Source organism: Falco cherrug, chromosome 9 (assembly GCF_023634085.1).
Source record: "Falco cherrug isolate bFalChe1 chromosome 9, bFalChe1.pri, whole genome shotgun sequence".
Taxonomy (NCBI): domain Eukaryota; kingdom Metazoa; phylum Chordata; class Aves; order Falconiformes; family Falconidae; genus Falco; species Falco cherrug.
This window is the reverse complement of record NC_073705.1, coordinates 17194417-17216131: the sequence shown is the minus strand read 5'-3', so window position 1 is coordinate 17216131 and position 21715 is coordinate 17194417. Positions and strand designations below refer to the sequence as shown.

General features: G+C 39.9%; 1 protein-coding gene across 14 annotated transcripts in view; it reads left to right on the top strand.

Annotated features, from left to right (window-relative positions):
• Window positions 1-21715, top strand: part of FNBP1 (formin binding protein 1) — a 111107-nt gene that overhangs the window by 86148 nt on the left and 3244 nt on the right. For 3 of the 14 annotated variants that reach the window (XM_055720995.1, XM_055720992.1, XM_055720988.1), the window contains 6 exons: window positions 11185-11294; window positions 14103-14235; window positions 15368-15489; window positions 15959-16098; window positions 16511-16669; window positions 19380-20871. In XM_055720995.1, the coding sequence (XP_055576970.1) occupies window positions 11185-11294; window positions 14103-14235; window positions 15368-15489; window positions 15959-16098; window positions 16511-16669; window positions 19380-19414 (699 nt within the window). In that variant the 3' untranslated portion in view covers window positions 19415-20871. Of the gene's footprint in view, window positions 1-3912; window positions 4000-7262; window positions 7278-11184; window positions 11295-14102; window positions 14236-15367; window positions 15490-15958; window positions 16099-16510; window positions 20872-21715 lie in introns of those variants that run through there. The other 11 variants (XM_055720998.1, XM_027802399.2, XM_055720991.1 and 8 more) reach the window with 8 other exon arrangements.

Here is a 21715-nt window from a genome sequence, read left to right as displayed (position 1 = left end):
CTAAGGTAAGGTCCTTAGAATTGTTTCTTCCTATAAAAATTAAAGGAAGGAGACACAAGTGTTCTGTATTTTAAAACATTTTTTTGGAGCAGACTAATAGCAAGGAAGTGACTACTTTAAAGAGCCCAAATCTGTCTCTGGGGACTGCATTGACATTTAGGACTGAGGGGCTAGAGTTGTATAAAAGTATGAATTATTTCAGTGTGGAACTTCAGTGGTTAGTCACAAAGAACTGAGAATGATGTTGTTGCAAACAGTGTTTTTGTCTCATGTGGTTACAGACAGTACGTTTAAAAAAAAAAAAAAGATGTTTTATGTTTTATAGAGAGTGGGTTTCAGTTCTTTGCTAGCGAATTGCCATTTAATGGTACATTCAGAACACAAAAGCCTCACAATTTTGGTGCTTTTCCCGGGGGAAGCGGGAAGTTTCTAAGTTGTCCAAAGGCAGGTTCTGTTAAATGTGCTTTCCCTCAGTTGCAGTTTGACTCTGAGCATCTTTTCACAGTGGCTTTTATGGGGGAAGACAGTCTTTTAGTTCTGCTTCTGCAGCAGCAGACCTGGAAGACGTGCTAGGCAGTGGCTGCCTTGGCAACACCTGCTATGGCAGGCAGGCATCCAGCAGTCGTCTTCATATTGGGGTAGCGCTGAGACACTGGGGAGTAAGGCACTGCTGGGGGTTGGGGTTTATGTTGCAATCTAGTGCTTCAGTAGTGCCATTCATGGAACAGATGGTTGAAGATAGTGCTGAACATTTCTGACTTGGTTTAAAATACTAGCTTGTAGTTCCATGGGCACTTCACAAGTTTGTATTTCAAATGTACAAATTCTTATGTAGTATTTGGCCATATAAGCAATTATAACTAATTGCTTTTAATATTTCTTGAAGGAAGGCCATTGTTTTATTTATTAACTATCTGAGAAGTCCAAGTGAGTCTTACAAATTCTGGGTACCATACTGGGTTTAAGTGGTTTGTGTGAAAGGTGAAATAATGAGAACAGTTTCCTGTAGTCTTCTGTGGCATCCCTCTAATTTCTGCCGACACATTCATTGAAAATGTGCAAGGAAAGGCTATTGCTACATCTTCGTTTAATCCTCTCACTATGTTCTCTTTCTTTTTGTTTCCTTCCCTTGTTAGTCACTAGGATGTTTGTATGTAAATACTTTTCCTGCCTGATTGAACCTGTGGAGTTGGAGGCCAGTGTTCAGATCATTGTCTCTTTTTCCAGAGGGGCAAATTCAGGCCACTTGGTTCATCTACAGATCTGGAGTAGGAGAGGCTGCAAAGTTCAGGCAGCTTGCTCAGTCTGATTTGGAAACTTGTCAAGTTCACCAAGGACCTATGAAATGTGATTTTTGTTATACAAATGGTCAGACTAGAAGATCATGAAAAAGCCATATGACCTTCAGTAATAAAGGAATTCTAACCAGGCAAAAAAAAAAATCAAGAACCACCCCCAAGTCCTGTTCATTTATCAGAAGAAAAATGAGTGGTTGGGATTTGTTTCAGCTGATGTGGTCGATATGGCCCCCTTTATATTCAGTATAGCTAGACAATACTGTTAATTCTGCTTTTACCATATTACATTCTATAAGATTTCCTTTTATCATTTCTTTTCCATCCACCCTGTCAAATCCAAAAGCATCTGAATTTTGCTCAGGAGCATGAGCGGTAATGTTACAAATAACAAATTGTGATGTTACTAAAGAAGTCAGGAGGCTATAGAGGGAGACTGCATTGACAGAAGAACATTTGATCTGTACAGAAGTACATTAGTGAAGCAACTTTTGGAAAGGAGAGCCAGCAGGACAGCACAGTGTAATGCGTCCTTGGCTTTGGACACAGAGTAATTTTATTTGCTCTGAGTATTGTCTCAGCACTGCTGGTTTTGTTCACAGGCAAAATTCTACTCCAGCCAGACATCTTGCAGTAAAGGTGACCACAAGGCATTTTGAGTATTCTTTTACGGTATTCAACTGAATTGTCAAGGAGGTCTTCCTGGCTTTGTTGATAAACTGAGCTCTTAAATCCTACAAAGCCAGGGTAACAATTTGTTTATTTCAGAGGAAACTGGATCATACTCTTTTTTTGTACTTATTAAGGAATAAGTGAAGAAAAAGGAACTCAATGTGAACAAGTCCAGTAGATACCAAGACCTTAACAAGATAAATACCAGCAGCAGAACTGCACATTTTAATTGATCCTTGAAACAAATGATGAGTGAATGGATTCCCATACAATTCCTCCATGAAATCTTTGGGAGCAGAACATGTCTGGAGAGGCAGTATGTTTTATGATTTCCTTATATAAAATTTCTGCTTAGCATCTTCTGTTACATTTTAAAAGAAAAGTTACAAAACTAAAGTAAAAAAAAAAACACTGGTGACTGTTGAAATGAATTATATAATTAGTAATGATATGTCCTGTGCCCAGTCTGGTTTTAATTTTGCTTCCAAATCAAAAATCCAATGAATCTTGAAGCAGATGCCTGAAGAACTTACAACAGATGCAAGTTGAATATAGAGGCACCAATACCGGTATCAGTGGTTGCTGCCAATATGAAATCCTTGTCTGTTCAAAAAAAATAATAAAAATTGGGTACCAATTCTTGCCGGTGTCTATGGTTTTCTAATCATAGTTTTGTGTTTTCTTCAAAGCTTCTTTCTTCAAACCTCAATAGCAGAAATGTCCATTATAGACAATACCATAGAAGTGTTACAGCACTTATCATGGATCAGAACTAGAAGGGGGGGGGGGGGGGGGGGGGGCGAGTCTTGTGGGGGGTTGTTTTTGGTTGGTTGGGGTTTTTTTGGTGGTTGGTTTGTTTTTTGTTTTTTGTTTTTTTTTTCAAAAAACCCCCAGTTTTTTAGTGTTGTTTCTAATAGCTCTTTACAAAGGCAGTATAAAAGTATTATAACATTTCAGCTTCCCTAAGGAGACAGAGTTGATTTGAAGCCAAAAGAGTACAAAAACTGAGGAACCACTTACATAAGTCATAATTTCATTTATGCTTGCTCTGCTTTTTCCAATTCCATTTTGAGGACGAAGAAAAATTGGTATGCTGCTAGTAGATAACTAATTTTGTGTTCTTTTATTTTATTGCTACAGCAGCAATAACATCAGCACCTTTATTTGAAGCGCAATACTTCTGAACTAACAAAATCCAGGGGTAGAACTTACACCTTTGAATTACTCTGCATTGCACTGTGGGGGTTTTCCTCTTCTCTCTTACTTTGGAGACTGCGTTGTGATTAAGCAGAGAGGATGGGTCTGGGAGCTGGGACGGAGATATTACAGTTGTTATCCAAGTTCCAGCCTCCAGATGGTTCGAATGTAAGGCTTGTGGAGGAGCTTTTGTGGTTTCGTTTTTAATGAAAGTTGTTGGCTTCACTAAAATGTAATTGTATTTCTGTTGTAGCAGTTAATGTTTTCCCTTACCTTCCCATTTTGCCTCTGTGACACACTATGCAGTCTTCTCTCTTTGACACTTAACTGTTGGTCTGCCTGAGTGGTCAGTGCTTTGTTCTGTCAGCATGCAGAAACGGCAAGCCACCCCTTCTTGTACCTGCTCTATTCCCTGCCCCGGGAATACTTGTTTTTCTAGCACAAGTGTATATATTTGTGCCAAGGCCAGGATTTTTTGGCGGGTGGGGTCATTAAAACTGGTTTATTCTAGTACAGAGAGAGATGTTTCTTGACCTTGTGTGTTTAAGTTACCATTTAAAAATCTGATATTTTCTGATTTTTGTGGGAATGCTAAACACTTAATATTCACCCAGTTTCTAGGGAGCTTCCACTTTGCACTTAAAGGCTATTTAAATGCCAAGCTGTCTTTTGCTGTAGAAGCAGTAAACAGAGGTACGATGCTCATTCCAGTGTAACAGATGTGTGTTTTCTCTTGCTGACTCACCAGCAGACACAGTCTTTGTATATTCACAAAGAACTCATGAAGAGGACTTTAGGGACACCCACGTGTGCCATTGAGGCTAGGGAGTATGTTGTAAGTCCACGTATGGTGTGATCAGCCCATACCGTTGCTGCACAGTCGCTAACCCCACTTACAATGCCATTAGTGTGCGCTGTGGAAATGTGCTTTGTAAAAGATAAAAGGAAAATTTGGTGGGATGCAAGTTGCAGCTCACTGTTATATGCAGGAAAGATATGTCTCTGTCTTGGAAATGCTGAAATTGGCACAATTAAGGTAGTTGGACCTGTGAAATTCAGTGTAAGTACTACAAACATGTTCCATGCATTTATTCTGAATTATTTTATGAATGCAGTCCTGAGCATCATGATTTACAGCAATGCAGTGACACATTCTGTGCTGTGGTTGTGGAGCACTCCCTAGAGCTTTTGGAAACTTCCCTGAACTCTGTGTAATGATGATAGTTCATGGAATCGAGATATATGACCTCTAAATCTGACACCTGGATAAAGCAGAGTATGGGGAGATTGTTACAGGACCACTAAGAAGTAAAATTACCCTCCTGGTTGTATGGAAGTCCAGTGATTTATTTCAACCCTCTCTTCTGTAAGTGAGGTTAGTGTCGGTGACTGTCCAATAACACATGGACTTGCTGGCTTTCATGCTCTCTCATGTGTTATTGAAGCTTGTGGCTCTTAGCCTCTTCATTTTTTCCCTGCAAGACTAAGCTAGACTTATTTAAAACAAGTCTACAGCTTGAAACAGATTTGCTTGTTTTGAAGAAATATAACTTATTTGATCATTCGGGGGGAAAGTGCCCCTGTTCTCGCAGGTGCTATGAGCACGTTTCTAGTTTTGCAAACCCAACAGAATGGGCAAAAGTAGTTATTTAGTGTTTAATGCAGATTTATTTTCAGTCTGCTTATATTTGTTTATAGAAACTGAATTGCTGCCATGTAAAATTATCAACACATCGCAGAAATGGAAAACTGAATATGACTTATTTCAGCATTTCATTGTTTCCAGTCTATGATCTGCTTTGTGATTTGTACTGATTATAACAATCCCTGATGCACTATTTGATAATGCTATTAATAAGTTCTCTGGTTTTGTCATACTTAACAGCATAAGAATTCGGCATACAGTGTCTATGATACTTTTCAAATTTGCTGAATTTACAGTAAAAGAATAGTCTTGATGCAGATGGTTCTTTGCAGTAGTATAGTTCCTTTAGAGTAAGTAGTGTTTAGCAACTAGCGCATGTAGCATACATTTGTGCCTTTTATAGAGTGCTTCATAGGTAAATATTTATTCTGCACCATGAGTCTTGTCTGTATATATGTACAAGGATCTCAGTTTGTGCTTGTCATGTCTATGCTAAAGTTCACAGGAGTGCTAAAGCAATTATGCAAACAAAAGCTGCCTATGCTGAATTTCCTCAGCAGCACATTTTAGATCATTCTTTTTCCTTCCTGTATGTTTATTCTCTCAAATGAATTGGTTTTGTTTGCCTTTTTTTTTTAATGGCCTCACAGCTGAGAGAGTGAATTTCTTCATTGCACTGTGACTAATATCATGTGTTTACTTCCTAAGGGACTAAACTTCAGAAGGAAGTTTAACTGTTGTATTGTCATTGAATGCATCAGTTCAAGTGAAGCATTTCACTGTTTATTTCAAAGCCATATATTTTCCTTAAATGGCTGGCATGTGTTGCTGTACAAATTCTGGTTAACTAATGGTAATTGTTATTTTTGAAAAATGAGTATTTCTTTAAATCATGCTGTGAAAAACATCATAGGTGTGGAGCCACCTTTATTTATTTTAAATCCAATCCTAATGAACTGTGTTTTTGCTAAAAATGGAGTATCTGTTTAAGTGCACCATAGCCAGGATCTGTTGGTAGTAAAACAGCAGAGAACTTGGGAATGGAAAGAAGTTCAGAAGTCTGACAGTACAGACCATTGCCTGGAGTGAGAGGTGTTTTCCAAGTTCATTTCAACTGGCTTTAATACCGAGCACGTGTACATATGCACTTAGAAGTTTCTTGCATAGTTGGAGCATCTCACAACTGTCCCCAAAGAGCTGGTAGGACAGGCACAGTGCAGACTGCTGGAGGAGAAGGTTGGGTGTAATTTTGATTCTCGCTTTAATTCTGGCTTTGTCTTGACCAGCAGCTATCTTGTGCTCCCTGACACAGAAGAGAAAAACACTGTTAGTCTCCCTGTCTCTTGGAGAACCTTCTGAATTGCAGCTGTTGTAACATCTTGCAACACTGGAGGAGGCTTTGATAATTTTGGTGGTCAGCTGCTGGGCACATTTGTTCACCTGACAATTTCTGATGCCCCCCAGCGCTGCTGAGAGCTGTGTGTGCAAACGATGCAGGGCAGAGGCATCTGCTGCTACATGCTACTCTGTAGGCTCTTTAAAAAAAACACTGATTTTTTTAGCCTTACTTTCCCAGAGTAACTAAAAGATAATGTTTTGGCTCTGTACAAGGAAATGTGGTAACTTTTGAAGTATTAGATCATGTGTATCATAGAAGGAGCTTGGATAATGTCTTACCACACTGTCATAGAATCAATCTGGTGTAAAGAGAATAGGTTTGTTTGTTTGTTTCCCTCCTTCTTGGTCCTGACCTTTTGTGACTGTATAGCCAAAGTATGTCTGAGACTGAGCATTTGTTTTTGAATTGTTCAAGAACATGAAATGACTGTGTGACTGGACAGCACTGTACGCAATCAACAGGTTTTTTTGCGTTTCAAGGATGTTGTCCTTTGGACATAGGCTCGAGAGCTAGGGAATTTCAGGAGATCCTGTTGTGCTTTTTGCTGCTGGAGGCTAAATGCCATACCTTACCTCTTCACTGAGTTTTGGCTAGCTGTTATCCCCCCTTCTCTTAAGCGCTTGCATAAAGTTGCTGATGGTTGTGACTGCATTTCAGCACATTTTTGATCTGAAGTGACCTGCAACATTTGCAAGTCCTGATTTTTTCCCTCTTCAGAGATATTACTGTAATGAGAGAAGTAACTGTTGTTGTAGCTTCTCTAAATAAGGCGATCCAGGCAAGATGTTCACCTGCAGTGGTAAAGCACATGTGTAGAGATACGATGCTTCTCCATTTCTGTTTCTGGTGAGGAAACGGCAGCTGACTGATAACGCTGGCCCACCTTGTGAACTTTTGCACAGATCTGTTAGTGTTACCCATTTTGCCTTCCAACAGCAAGGGGATTGTGTCATTTTATTGTAACATCAGTCTGAAAACGTTCCTCTTCTACTGATGCACTGTTGTTTTTTCTCTTTCTCCCCCCACCCTGTATCTCTCCAATTTTTCCATGAAGCTTTCTCTCAAGCTGGTAAGCACATTTACAGCATGCCTGTCCTGTGTTTTAATCACAATTTTCTGTGTGTGTTTTAACGTGCACTGTGCCACACATGACATGACGCTGAAATTAACTGTTAAATTTGTTTCTTCTTTGTGTTTGCTTTTTTTTGAAATTTATCAGATAACTCTGAATACACAGGTCTGGAGTCTAATAGAGGTGATCAGAATTCAGTCTTTCTAATAAGATGCTAAAAATTAACTCCAATAAATAGTTTAGTTTCCACTTTTATAATCTAGGGCTATGAAAATGTAGAAAAATAGTATCAAGTAATTCTGCTACTGTGTAAATCTACATTAAAACATTCAAACAGCGACAACAACAAAAAATCTCTGTGCTTGCTGGACCTTTTCCAGAGAGAAATGTTTGCCTTTTTTGTGTAACAGAGCTGCAAAATTTGCTTTCTGTGTCCAGATATTACTGGAAATCTGCATAATTACCAGCTACATTTTATAGCCCTGTGTAGTCCTTGCAGAATAACTAATAATGGTATTAATTAAATTCTGTAAACCATAACCAACAAGGTTAACTCAGTCTGACTTGAATTCACAAATGGAAAGATACACATATATATATGAATCCTAAATTCTATCTTGGATGCAGCTGGGAAGGTTTCTTGAAATACGGTAAGATGATATGTGTACTGAGTTGGAAAGAGAAGGGGTGAACATATTTGAGAAAGCAAATTATGTGCTGAGCGTAATACACAAGGTACTGTATTACTTGAGATACTCCACACCTTGATAGGTTCCTGACAGCTTGTCTAAATTCCTTTGCCCTTTGAGAGTCCAGTCACAAGGAGAACGTGACTGGTTTGCAGACCCACTTCAGGCAAGCATGCAAGAGCTGCGCATGACTGATTGCAGTTTTGGAGTGCTTCAGAAGATCTGCAGTAGTGCCTTAACTGCATTTGCTTGCAAATTTTCTTCTTCTTCACCGCTTAGTGCCTTTAGGTGCTCTTTCCCCTACTTGTGCTGTTCTTGGATGTGTCACTGTGGACCTGTTTTGTTCATAGCATCTTATTTGTAGGAAGTGCATAGACCATGTAGCTCTGGAGGTTTCAGGTCGTGCGGCTGCTCTTGTCAACACAGTGACTTGCTTGGGTTCCATTAGCAATGTTACTTCTCACTGAAGACCTGTGGTAGGTCAGAGGAATGATGGAAGTGTCTGGCTTACTTGCAAACCTTGTTCCTTGTTCCAAGCCACTGTCCTGATACTCCAGCACATTTATACCAGAGATTTCTGTTGTTTTCCTGGTCACAGTGGTAGTGTGTTGTGTAGCTGAGCTAAGCCTCTGTATGTAAGAATAAATCCTCCTGAAATAAATGGCTGACCTGGCCTCTCCCCAAGAATTGCACAAATCGTAAAGATGTGCAGAGAGAGCTGAGGCCCATATGTACCCCAGGCAGAGGAAATCAGCTTGTTTGTAACTTCCTCTCACATCCTAGCTGGACAGGAGGCAAAACTGGGGCTGATTAAACTTTGTTCTCTCCCCATATGTAGCTTCAGCACAGCAACTGGTTATAACTGCCTCTTTTTTCACAGTCCTTCATCTCAGGACAATTTGCATCCTAAATCCCAGTGTCTTTATCAAGGAAATCTAGTGAGCACTGGCTCTGCTGGTCCTATCATATAGTATATCAAAAATAGCACAGATTTCACCCCCACCTCACTGTTGAAGCATTTCTAAAAATTTAGGCAGTGTTCACTACTTGAGAGATAGGCCAGATGTGCTTTTGCTTGAGAGCATGAAGTGTGCCCAGCATGTGCAAAAATTGGTCCTTGACTCTTCCTTTTGGAGGAGGAACTGTGTAGCTTCTGTTATGATGGCAAATTACTGAGCATGGAATAAAGTCCTGAGTGAGATCACCTCCTAGTCTCAGGCATGCATTTCTGTGCAACACTAATGCTTTGGTCTGAAGCATTGTGAACAAAGATACTGAATTTAATCCAGCGTAGAGTTTTTGAATGAAGCTGAAGAATCAAAAAGCAGATGCTTTTCAGATTTTGTTTGACTACATCTATTGCATTTCGTTACTGTATAACTGGGCGTATTCTTAAGCATATCTGTCCTTCTGCTTAGAGTTGAGAAGAATGTTACAGTCTTTCTTGTAACTGCTTATTTATTTAAAGCTACTTTGAGCTGTTTTGCCTTAAAAAGATATATCAGCTTTAGTGTATAGATTATCTGTAAAATGTATTCAATCCCTCTTGTGTTTAATGTGATGTGGGAATTACTATCAAGTGAAATGTTATCATTAAATAATGAATTAAAACAGATCTCTCCTGTACTATGCACAACTAATGTAAGCACTGCTTGGACTTCATGTGGTTAAAGTTTCAGAATTCGTGTAACTTCCTTAGTAGTTTCTTTCATTTGTCTTAAATTTGCTTTCTTGTTGTCTCGTGAATGGAGCTTTAAATGTATTATTACACAAATGATCCAGGCTTAGCTAGACACATATGCCATCTTCTACTGAAAATCGATATGGCAGCAATTTCATGAGACCTGTTCTGGCATTTTGAAATCTCTTGACCAGAGGAGAAGATGATCTGTCTGTAGTTGTCCTCCATCCCTCTGACACCCACACATTTTCTTTCTAAACAGCTAGTTCTGCAGTGGCAGAAGGCCCACGGTATCTCGGAGCACATTCAGTACAGAGTTGAAAGGGTCTAATGGGCAACTTTTGTGGCAGTGCGTCCACTAAATCACACTCCTCTGAGAGAGAGATTTGGCATTTTATTAAGATTAATGTCATAGCTCTGCTCACAAGATTCAATAAGCTGATGGTCCATTGAATTTGGTTTCTCAGCTTCGTGGTTTTTACCCTTCTTTTTCCCATAGGCCAGTATTCCCCCTTAGAAATGGGACATTTAATGAGCTGAAATCAAAGCAAGAAAAACCTGTACAAATTTAAGATTATGTACAAGTACCTCATTCCCTTATGGTGCAACTGATTCATATTGATGTGTGTTCAGTATAGCTCACCTGAACTATCCTTGCCTTCTTGCAAGACAAAAATAGGTGGTACTTTGAAGAAAATAGTATGGTTGTATTTTATGTGTCATCAGTCTTCTGTATCAAATTGACACAATCAAGAAGAGCCATAGCAGTTTGATGGCAGAAAAGGGGCTTTTGAGCAGAATCAATTTCAAGTAGCATTTCAAAGGTAACCACTGTGGTCTTCAGAGGTTTTTTTTCTTTGGCTATGATTTCAGATTGATTTATATAATTTCTGATTTTTTTAATGCTAGTACAAATGAGAGGAAAAAATAAGAGGCTTTGACATGGAGTGTGGATCCTGGAAAGTAAGCAGCATGTTTTTAAATTACAGAATCCCGGAGGAATTACTTTTGTTAGCTTGGTGTGTTCAGGAGGGCCTTGACATACCTTAGCTGTGTTGGACCAACACTCGGGCTGTGCAGATCAAGCCAGCAGTTAGTAGTGTACTTGAGAAGTGCAACTGTGATACAGGAGTAAAAGCTAGCAACTGCTTTTATGGGGATGTTGTCTGTAGCAGAGTAGAGGAAGGCAGGAAAGATTAGCTTTCCATGAGAATGGAACTCTTTTAAATAAAATCTGGTAACTATGGATAAATGTAGTTTCTCAGCTTTGCTGTTGAATTCTGGAATTCTTTAGTTGGTGATCATGCGGTATAGAAGCAGAATGTGGTCTTGGGATTATTTCTGAGCCGTCCAGATTCCTAACCATTCAGGGAGTGGTAAATCTCAGTATGAATGATAACAATGCTTCAGACCATTGTGATTTTGCACAGATTTTTGTGAGCTGTTTTCAAAATGCAGTCCTGAAGGATTCTTTCAGGCTCTGACTTTATTTTTATTTTTCCTGATTTCCCCTCCTCCATTCCACTCTGTGCAGGGAGCAGGGCCAGAAGACTTCAGCCATCTCCCACCTGAGCAAAGAAGAAAGAAACTTCAGCAAAAAGTCGATGAACTAAACAAAGACATTCAGAAGGAGATGGATCAAAGGTATGTGAAATCTCTCCAATGAAAAATGAAGTAGGTAGTCTCATATAGAAAAGAAACAACTAGAATATAAGGAAGAGTAAATTAGAACAAGGTTCTAGGTTTGGCAGGTTTAATGTGCTGTTCCAAGAAAAGAACCACCTGAGTTTTCAAATGGCTAAAACCACCTGAGAGAGTCAAGGCTCTATGCAACTCAGATTCTGAGATCAGTTATTTCATTTTGGCTGATGTATGTCAGAGCCGGGGCAAAAGCTGGCTTTCTCTTTATTCTATTCTCCCATCTCAGTGTAATGCATATCCTGCCTTTGGAATTGTGAGAAGTAAGATCCTGGTATAAGGGTGGGAATGATACAAATGTAGCACTGAAGAAGATTTTTCCTTCTTTCTGGAACTGCTTTCTTGGGCTTTCGCAGCAGAGTAGCATTTTAATTGTGAGCCAGACAAAGGATACTGTTAGATACGCTAAGTTTGTTTCTTGGTGTGAGCTGTTCCTGAGGGTGTTTTTTAGGGAAGAACGGAATGTAAATACAGCCTCAGTCAAAGGTACAATCACAGACCTCTCAGCATTAAGCAGAGCACCTATTACTGTGTGATGGGCATGGATAGAGTCCAACAAGAGAGGCTATTATGAGCACGACAACATATCAAACGTGCTGATTGAATGGTTTATATCTTAAGACTCTGATCCGTAGCTTATATTTCCTGGAAGCAGGGATGCTTTTTCTACAAGGCTGCATTTATCATTCTGGTTGAGAATAAGGCTATTTTAGTTGCACACTTTTTATTGATTCTGGCAGCCTGTATTTGTTGCTTTGTGTTTGTTCATGTTCTGCAGTTGTACTAAAGATTCAGCATGTTACGTTTGCAAGAGACAGAACTTTTCTTCCTTGAATGATTTCAAGACTTAACCTCTCGAGTACTAGTTATCCCTAAATACTGTTTTGCATTTGTACAGATGTGCCTATGTTTTCTGCCAGCTTGCTTTGAAGAATCTGTTTATTTTGTCTGCTAACCCAATGTCGTTTATATTTTATATCATGAATAGGAAAGGAAAACTGCATGTGGTTACATGATTCCTCATTGCTTTGTTTTTTTTCCTCTGTGGTAACTTACATTTGTCTCTGTACACATTTTCCTTTCTGCTCTGTATTGATTCTGAGGTAACCCAATATTAAAATCAGATATAAAATCAGAGCAGAATGAAGTTATTTTAAATAAAGATAGTGTATGATTGAGGAACTAGCACCAGCGTTAAGTAAGAGTTAAAAAAATAGTAATAATCGTGACTCATATGTTTGCAATATTGTCCCTTAGGGCTTTCAACCACAGAACAGTCCCACTTCCTTGCCACCCACACTTTCCCCCCCTTTTTCTATACACACAAAGCAAAGGCAGGCACAGGATTGCAATTGTCAAGAGTTTGGTGGGAAATTCTAAAATACAGAGAGTGTTAACTTGAGTCATGGGATTAATTAACCTTTCCTCCCCACAGCTATTGGCTAGAGAAAAGCTGGATAGCTCTGCCAGTAATACAGGAGACCAGCTCCTAAGTCCACCCTTCTCTAAGCTCTGAAATGTTCATCATCATGCAGATAACTTTTTTTTCTGTAAGTTCAGCCTCAACTTGCCTCAGCTCAAAGGCAGCAACACTGCTGTCAGTGAGAGCGCCGCAGGCTTTCCTAAGGGAGCTTGTGAAGGCACATACATTAATCTTGGCCTTACGGTACCACATTCATCATAGCAGGCCTTAAAATTCACATCTCTGAAACCATAGGCCTTTGGCATCTGGGTTGATATGAAACACAGCCCTCAGAAAGCCTAGTAAAAATGCTGTATAACTTGGTAGGATGCAGGTTCGTGTTATGTGGCCTGAGGTCCATCTGTCGCTGCACTGTGACAAACTCAAACCATCTGGATTTAGCTTCATTTTAAGCAGTGTGCAGTAAATTCTTACAAATTATTTGGGTTGCAAAAGACAAACTGCAGCAGGCAGGGTGAGAATTTGTGGTTAGCACTCCAGTTTTATTATTAATAGATGCATGTCCAGCTCTTTGTCCCAGTTTCTCAACTGGATTTCAGCCCATGATGGATAATAATGATGCAATTGTTTGTCTGTGCCCCAAAAACTAGGATGATATTCATCTAGAAAGTTGAAGCTGTTATTTGTTGCAATGGTTTTGAGATGATTTTTTAATTTATTTTATCCCCTCTGCCCCAGGTTAGCAAATAGATATTTTAGTACTAAATAAAAGAACATGTCAGGCTAAAAGTCAATACCAAATTCCTCCTTTTGCCTTGCAAAAGGCCACTGTCCAAGAATTTAGTCTTTTTTCTGCTAAGATTCTTCAGGCTTGAATCATTTGGTCTAAATGTGTTGTGTGCTTGTACTGACATAGCATGTGTCCTGTGTAGCCTCATGATCCACTGGTAAGGCTCCTCCTGCCAACCTCAGCTGTGGAACCCTCAGCTGCCTGCAGAGTAAGGACCTCCTTTTAGTCTAGGAGCTTGGAGAATTTGGTTTGTGTACAATGTCTCTGTCATGTCATATTGTAGGTAAAGGCATCACTCACCATCTCTGACAGTGTAAATGTTCTTCTGGTGAGTGATTTTACTGTTACTTTTTAATGGCTGGTTCTATACAGGGCAAAACCCCCTGCCTGGATGTATGTTCTGTTACCTTTGTTACAGGTTAGGCTTGAACCACAGAGTAAAGAAGAGGCAGTTTATTATCCTTTTGTTTGCCTTCATTTAGAGAAAGGCATTTGCCCCCAGCTGCACTAACACATTTTTAATTTTTCTTCTGTCTTTCAGAGATGCCTTAACGAAAATGAAAGATGTGTACATCAAGAACCCACAGATGGGAGATGCTGCGAGTGTGGACCACAGACTAGCAGAACTTGGACAGAACATTGAAAAGTTACGATTAGAAGCTCAGAAGTTTGAGGTATGGGAAGAGACATTTCAGCAAAAAGTAGCTCAACATATGCTCAGTTCTGAGCAGATTCTTCATTGCTTTTTCGAGATGTATTGATGCATTTTCTTACTATGTATAGGTAAGTGCTACTTAAGCACTTGGATTAATTGAGATCTTCAAGCCTATCTGTGTAACATAAATATGCATCATCTCTTGTGACTGTCAGCCAATAGTCCTGCTGGTTTAGTTTGTCACAGAAAACAAATCATGCAAAGGGAAAGATAAGAGGAAATAATAGTGCTCTCTGGACGACTGCCCAGAGGGGTTCTGGTGCTTAATTAATTAAATAATTTGGAGCATCATGTTACAGATGTCTTTGGAAAATCAGAGGAACATAAATTCAGAGTATCATTTATAGGTATCTAAAGGCAAGACAGAAGCCTTCAGTTAAAATATCTTCTAAGGAATAGTCTGCTATTAACAGGAAGCTTCTTAGAGATACAAAATCTCAAGAGCATAAGGAGTATTTGGAATACATGAAGTCATTATATTTGCATTAGAAGAATTACAGGACTGAGAAAAAACTTCACCCTGTAAGTTACACTATGCACATAGATAGATACAGCCCATTAATTTTTGGTGTTTCTTACAGTTGTTAGCTTTACTATCCATTCCTTTCTTACCCGTTTGCAAATCATGGGCTCTTTCATTCTCCCCAGGTTTAGTACGCTTGCATTCAGCAGCCACCAAGATTGCTGTGTTTGTGGTGTTACTGACACTTATTACAAGCTGCCACACATCTTTTTAATTGATTGTGACTAGAGCAGCAGCATCTCAACAGCTTGTCTTGGGTCATGGTGTTTTCAGCACCTAGTGTCTAAAAAGAATCAAATGAATCAAATTTTCAGTAAGTGTGATTTATTCTGCCCCCCCCCCCCCCCCCCCCCCGGCCAAGACTGGTAGATTTGATATACACTTTATACACTTAAAGTACAGAATCTGTTCCACTGACAGCTGCAACACAGGAAAATTTAAACATGTTTACAAACTGGTTTTGGTTCTGTAGTCTGAATGTCAAACATGACACAGCAAAGTAAAAGCAACATATATCCTCTTGCAAGTCGGAACATGAGAGATGCATGAGACTGATTTCCCCTTGTAGGGCTGGCTGGCTGAGGTTGAGGGCAGATTACCCATGCGGAATGAACAGGCCCGGCGGCAGAGTGGACTCTATGAAGCCCAGAACACTTCAGCAGTAAACAGCTGTGCGCAGGACCGGGAGAGGTACAGTATCTGTACAGAGCTGTTCTGTTCAGACTAATAACCGGACCCGCTTTCCTTAGCTTATTAATCAGGAAGAGTGTAGCTCTGCAGCATTCAGAAACTTACTCTGTAACCACGGTAAATGTAGGCACTCCATGAAATGTTTTGCGTGCTCATTTTGGCATATGCGAGATACCAGCTTTAAGAGCTACTTTTCTGAATGTGATGAAATGCATAATAACCCCTACGCTCACTGCTGTGAAGGTGAGTGAGATGTATTTTTTTACAGCTTTTGATGGGAAAAATTACTTGTCTCACCCGTAACTTTGTGACAGCTGCTAGTGTAACAGCCAGTTCTTGAGCATGCTTTGGAATTGCTAAGTTGCTCCAGCTACGGTTGCTCACCTTGCCTTAGGTGTCTGATAACTAAGTCTTTATCTTTGCTCCTGAGATTGGTCGCTATAGTTGCTGTGTATTTTCCTCTCTTGAGCAGCCCAGATGGCAGTTACACAGAAGAGCAAAGTCAGGAGACTGAGATGAAAGTACCTGCAACAGATTTTGATGATGAATTTGATGATGAAGAACCACTACCCACCATAGGAACATGTAAAGCGCTCTATACATTTGAAGGTAGCCCTCCAAGTTTACTCTTACTTTGCTTACTGTTTTGTTTGGTTCATATGCCCAGGACAAGTGGGAAACCTTCATTTAACCCCTGCGGTGCTTAAATAGACAAAGAAAGGGCAAATGAGGCTCTGGTATGATTCTGTTTTGTAGAGAGAGGCGCTAAGACAGTGGTTTGTCTCTTACTATGTAGGACTCTGGAAGAAGAAGAACCAAAATGCTTATGTCAGGATCACATTCATCTGGTTCTTTGGGTACACACTGTTGTCACCAGAATCAAATGCTCTTGTTCTTGCTGCTAGCAATGCAGCAAAGGTTGCATCAGCACATGTCCCGAGCATGCCCTGAGCACCCCCTGTTGCATCTGTGGTTCCCATTGTGCAGGACAGCCTAAAGTCCATGTTACTGTGTCTTTCAGGTCAGAATGAAGGAACAATTTCTGTAGCAGAAGGAGAAATGCTCTATGTAATAGAAGAAGACAAAGGTGATGGGTGGACACGAATCCGAAGGAACGAAGATGAGGAGGGCTATGTCCCTACATCGTATGTTGAAGTCTATTTGGACAAAAATGCCAAAGGTGCTATGACTTATATTTAATACTATTATTACTACTTTATTTGCTTTCACAAACATAGTCAACCCTGAAACTGCTCCGTGTTGCAGATAGAGCCTTTTAAAAGTCTGTACAATGCCACAAAGTGCATTATTTCGTATGTGGACTAATATGGCTTGCTGTACTGCAAAACATGCTTTTTATTGATCAGAGAAGGATCATGTGGTAGACTGTAAAACTAGAAGGGCAATACAGCCTTTCCTAGGCAGTGTTTGTTCAACTGTCACTGCCATTGCACATCCAACTTAGTGCAGGAAACACAAAGCCAGTTGGGATAATACACGCTCTCCTCAGATATCCGGGTGACATTTCAGACACACTCACAAGTCAGCTGTTTGTCCCAAACAGATTCAGTGGAATGTTGTATAGGAAATATTTGGACTTGCTGCTGTTCTGTGTCTCAGTGTGGTGGCTTTTCAGAGTCCAGTGTGTTTGGTGGACCTTTTGGATTGAAGCATGGTTGTCAGTCAGTTAGTTAGTTTGGAAGAGGAAGGAGAGATCTTGCCAAAACCTTTCTACACAGCACTCTGTGATTCTTGATAAATTGGTAAAACATTGAGAGATCCTTTATTCTTTCCCGCCTTGATACATTTCAGAAGATGTATTTGCTGTTTCAGGTGACCATAACTAATGGTCTAATCTTCTGCTCCAAGAGCAATGGAGACATTCAGAGTTTAGACTTCACAATCTTCTGTTTCTTTGTTGCTTTAACTCCTCACAAGTATGTGTATTGTGTAAGCAAGCAGCGCTACAGGGCAATCCTGGCTAGAATATATGCTAGCACTGTGAACACCTGGTAATGTAATACACCAAGAAATCAAAATATTTTAGTCCTGTTTCAAATCAGGATGTTTTTGAGGTCCAGTGTTAAATAATTTGTGTTTTTTCAGTCAGTTAATCCTTCAGATTATTGTTGTCTCCTAGGTCTTAGAGTTCTTGGTGTGAAGCAAGCTGCATCATCCAATTCAGAAGAAAACTGAACCATTCCCACTGGAATTTATGGACAGTAGGAAGAGAGGAGTAGGATTGTCTCTGTAAACAAACACTATAACTTGATCAGTTCACTGTCTTGGATTCAGTATTAAACAGTGCAGTGCCTTGTCTGCTGCAGATAAAAGTCTGGAGTGTTGTTTTGTTTTGCCATAATATGGTAGTTTTATGTTAGTGTTGGCAAATACAGGGTCAGTAGAGATGCAGAAGAGTGCAAAAGGCTGAGCCCGTCTGTCCACTTTTATTAATCTTTCAAAGAGGAACATGGGTCATAGATTCTCCTTACTTCATGTTCAGAACAAGGCAGAAAGCACAGAATGGGAGGCCCCATCTGTTACCCGGTGTTCTCCTGTGGAGGTTGACTGCTTTGTGGCAGTAGTTGAAAGCAACATTATTATTCTGCCAGAAAATTTGTTGTTCAGCAGTGTAGGCTACTTGAAACAGCTAAGCTAGTGTGGCATCTCAGTCTGTCTTAAGTAACAAGCATGGCTCTCCTGCCCTCAGACAGCGTGGTTCACATCAGTGGAACATTAGAGCAAATCACCTGTTCATGAGCAGAGCAGCAGGGCAGATGGGAAGTGAAGCAAAGTGTATCTCTGGGTGGGGTGAGAAACCCCGACAGTCCTGCTAATTGAACTAGCAGAAGTTTGTCTTTACCCTTCTGGGGAGACTATTGCAGGACCACTGCAATACCAGCCAGAAAATCGTATGAGTGTGTTAATGGTATTATGTAAGTTACAGGATGATGCCGAATGATGGTAAAAATGCAGAGTGTGCTGGGAGTGAAGGCTGATACAGTTGCAGCCACCTCTGTAGCAACGACCAAAATTTTTCAGATCATTTTAAGTTTAATTAATTAATTTTGCTGGACTTCAGGAACAAAATCAAATGTATCTGAGAATATCTAATGTAAAGAAACTATAATATTTACCTCTTATTTCTGAATTATTTGGTTAAAAAGAAAAACTAAAAGAGAACTTTCCATAGAATGCCCCAGTAGCAGTATAAACATCTAGGGGAAGTGCTGCTGTATTTAGAAGACAAACTTTGTTGTGAGCTGCAAATTTCTCATTTGATTTTTAATGTATTAGTAGAAGTGACTTTATACAGTCCTTGAAACAGAAATTATGATGTTCCTGAAAATGACACTGTAAATACTAAAGCATTTACAAGCTTCAGTAGTTCTTTCCTCTTTTTGGAAAGAAGTTTGAGCAACTGGTACCTCTAAAGGTTAGTTGCATGAAGGGTGGGAGCACTTGTGCATTCTCTGAGTACATCTGTGACCCTTAGCCAGCAGAATCAGTTCTGGCTTGGCTGTGCCTGCCTGCCCAAGTAGTGCCAGTGCCGTGAGCCGGAGGCAGCTCTGCCTGGGAAACACAACTGCTAAATGCTTTGTGAAAAGCCACTGGGCAGCTGGCAAACTTTTTCACTGTGCTGACGCCTGTGTTGTCAGGGCTCTGCTGCTGAGCTGAACCCGAGATGAATAGGACAGGTAAGTCACATGGTGCAGTCGCCCTCCTGATTTAGTCTTCATGGGAGCCAAGCTAGGTCTGCGTACTCCTGCAAATACCTGTGTGAGGGCAGTTTGTGAAGTTTACAGCAGTAGCTTCAGTCAGAGGGTATTAGCAGACCCTATCACAAAAAGAACAGTAATGTCTATCTTGTTTTGCTTTTTTTTTTCCAGATGTGTACAAATCCCTTCAGAAAATCTCTGAGTAGGTTTGCATAGGCCTGTTCACCTTTTATTCTACTGGTTTGCTGCTACGGTTGTTTTAAGAGCTCTATTTCAGAAGGTTTTCTTTAGAAGAGATGAATGCACATGTCATATCTCCATCAATGAAAGACTCTGTTAGGTAATGTTCACTCAGCTGATGCATGTATAAGTTTGCCTCTTGAAATTTAAGTGTGCATCACTGCCAAGAAAAGTACTGGCCCAACTGTATCACTTTAGTTGTAAACAGCATTATTGTCCTTCCTAATAGAAATCAGAGCCACACAGTTCATTCTGTTTGTGATGCATACAGGAAACTATTACAAATGCTCAAAAACATGCAGGCTAAGAATTGGATCTGAGTGTAATCTCATGTTTTGGGGCTTACACCAGCCTCTAACTGCTAGGGGATGAGGAAGAATACTTCTCTGTGCACACATGGGTGTCGCTTCTTGCAGGGCTTTTCTGCATGTAACAGGTATCTGGTGCTGACAGCTGTTGAATACAGGAACTAGTTGGGCCTCGTTGTTCAAGACTTGACCCTATTGTCTTATTGAATATGGTACCTCATAATCTTATTGGGAACAAATCTGTCTTCCACTGAGGGATCTTGTGAAATAGTGTGATACACAAAAACTTGCATGAAATCACCAGCTTTATGTAAACTTAATTGCACCCAACAAAAATACCATGTTTTCTTCCACCAGAGTGGTTTGTTTGGGTAACATGCAAGTAATAGAGGCTGTTTTGTGAAGTTAAACTTCCTGATAAAAAAGCTTGGGAGCCCTGGGCTTACTGGCATTCTGGCTTCTTTGCCACTGTGGGTGTTTTCCTCCTCACCTCCCGTTATATAAATAAATCCTTACAGGCAGCTCTGTGAATCTCAGTGTTGCAGCTCTGCTCTGCTGTTTGTTTGCTGTAACCATTATGCAGAGCCTTGACTCTCATAAATAAATAGATAAAAGTTAACCATGCTGATGCACTTTTTATCTAGGATATACCTGATTATTTAATGCTTGCCAAATTATTTAGGAAACAGTAATTACAAACTGGACTGTGGCTTTTTTAAATTGTTTTGTTAAATACTTGCCATTATTTCTCCCAACATAAAAAAAAAATGTATATAACATAACTTAAAAACTAAAGTTACTTAATTTGAATTGTTTTTATCCTTTTATATATGTATAAATATAAATTGTTTTATAGGCTGTTCTTCTGTTTAACTTAGCTGTTGTTTTGATAACTACTCAGTCCCTCTTATGTTCATAAGTGTTTCTGGTTACTCAACTGCCTGCATCTGGTTGGTCTTGTATAGAAACTTGTTTTACATTAAGGTTTGTAAAGTCTGGCCAGTGTGGAGGTTTTGTTTCTATTCTTATTTTTTAAAGAATCGTCATCTGTTGGGAATTTCTTTATAGCTTGATGTACCATGGTGTCTTCTTCTAATAAACATTATATTTTCACATTCCTGTGAGTTTATTTTTTATAACGACAACTCATTGAGGTTTAACTTCACTAAGGGAAGACAAATGGCCCAGAGCTGCTTTTCACTTGCTTCCTACACTGAGTACAAATGCAGTTCCTTTTCAGGAAAAATATTATTTTGTTGTGGCTCTGTGAAAAACTTTTCATGCTGTCATTTGGAGGGTTTTTTTCTCTTATGGAAGTGGGTGCAAAGGAGATCAGAAGGTTCGTTCCCCTGCTCTCTTGAATGTGAAGGAAGTTTGGATTTATCCTGTATTCCCTTGGATACGATAGTCTCTGGCCAGATCACACTTTTGGATTGTAGCTTCTTGGCCACAGAGAAAACATCCACTGCCAGAAGTGTGTGGGTACAGGAATGTGGCAAAGGATGAGTTTGGAGACTAAGACTGCTTTCATTTACCTATTTATTTCTGGACAACCCTTAAGAATGAAAGGTCTTTGCAGCCTATTGTGGAAAGGATAGCTAGTCTGCATTCGTCTGCAAAATTCTTTGTATTCTAGCTTCCAGTTGTAGTTCAGTATCATGCACGGTTTCTGGAGCTGTCACTTCGACAGATGCGGTGGTACTTTGCAGATTGAACATTAAAAAGCTAATTGTTTTTTCTAAGTGCAGCAGAGAAGGGTCCTGCTCCTGTGTTTTGCATCGTCCTCCCAGAGGAGAGCACTACCCCAGTGACGCTCATCCCCAGGCTGGCGGGAAGGGTGGGCTGAGGGTGAATGATTACCGTTTGAGTTCAGGAGCTGTCCTTAACCTCTTGAAACCTGGTGGATGCTTGGATGCTGTATTTCCTTTAACCTCCTGCAGGCAGGGCTGCTCTTAAAGG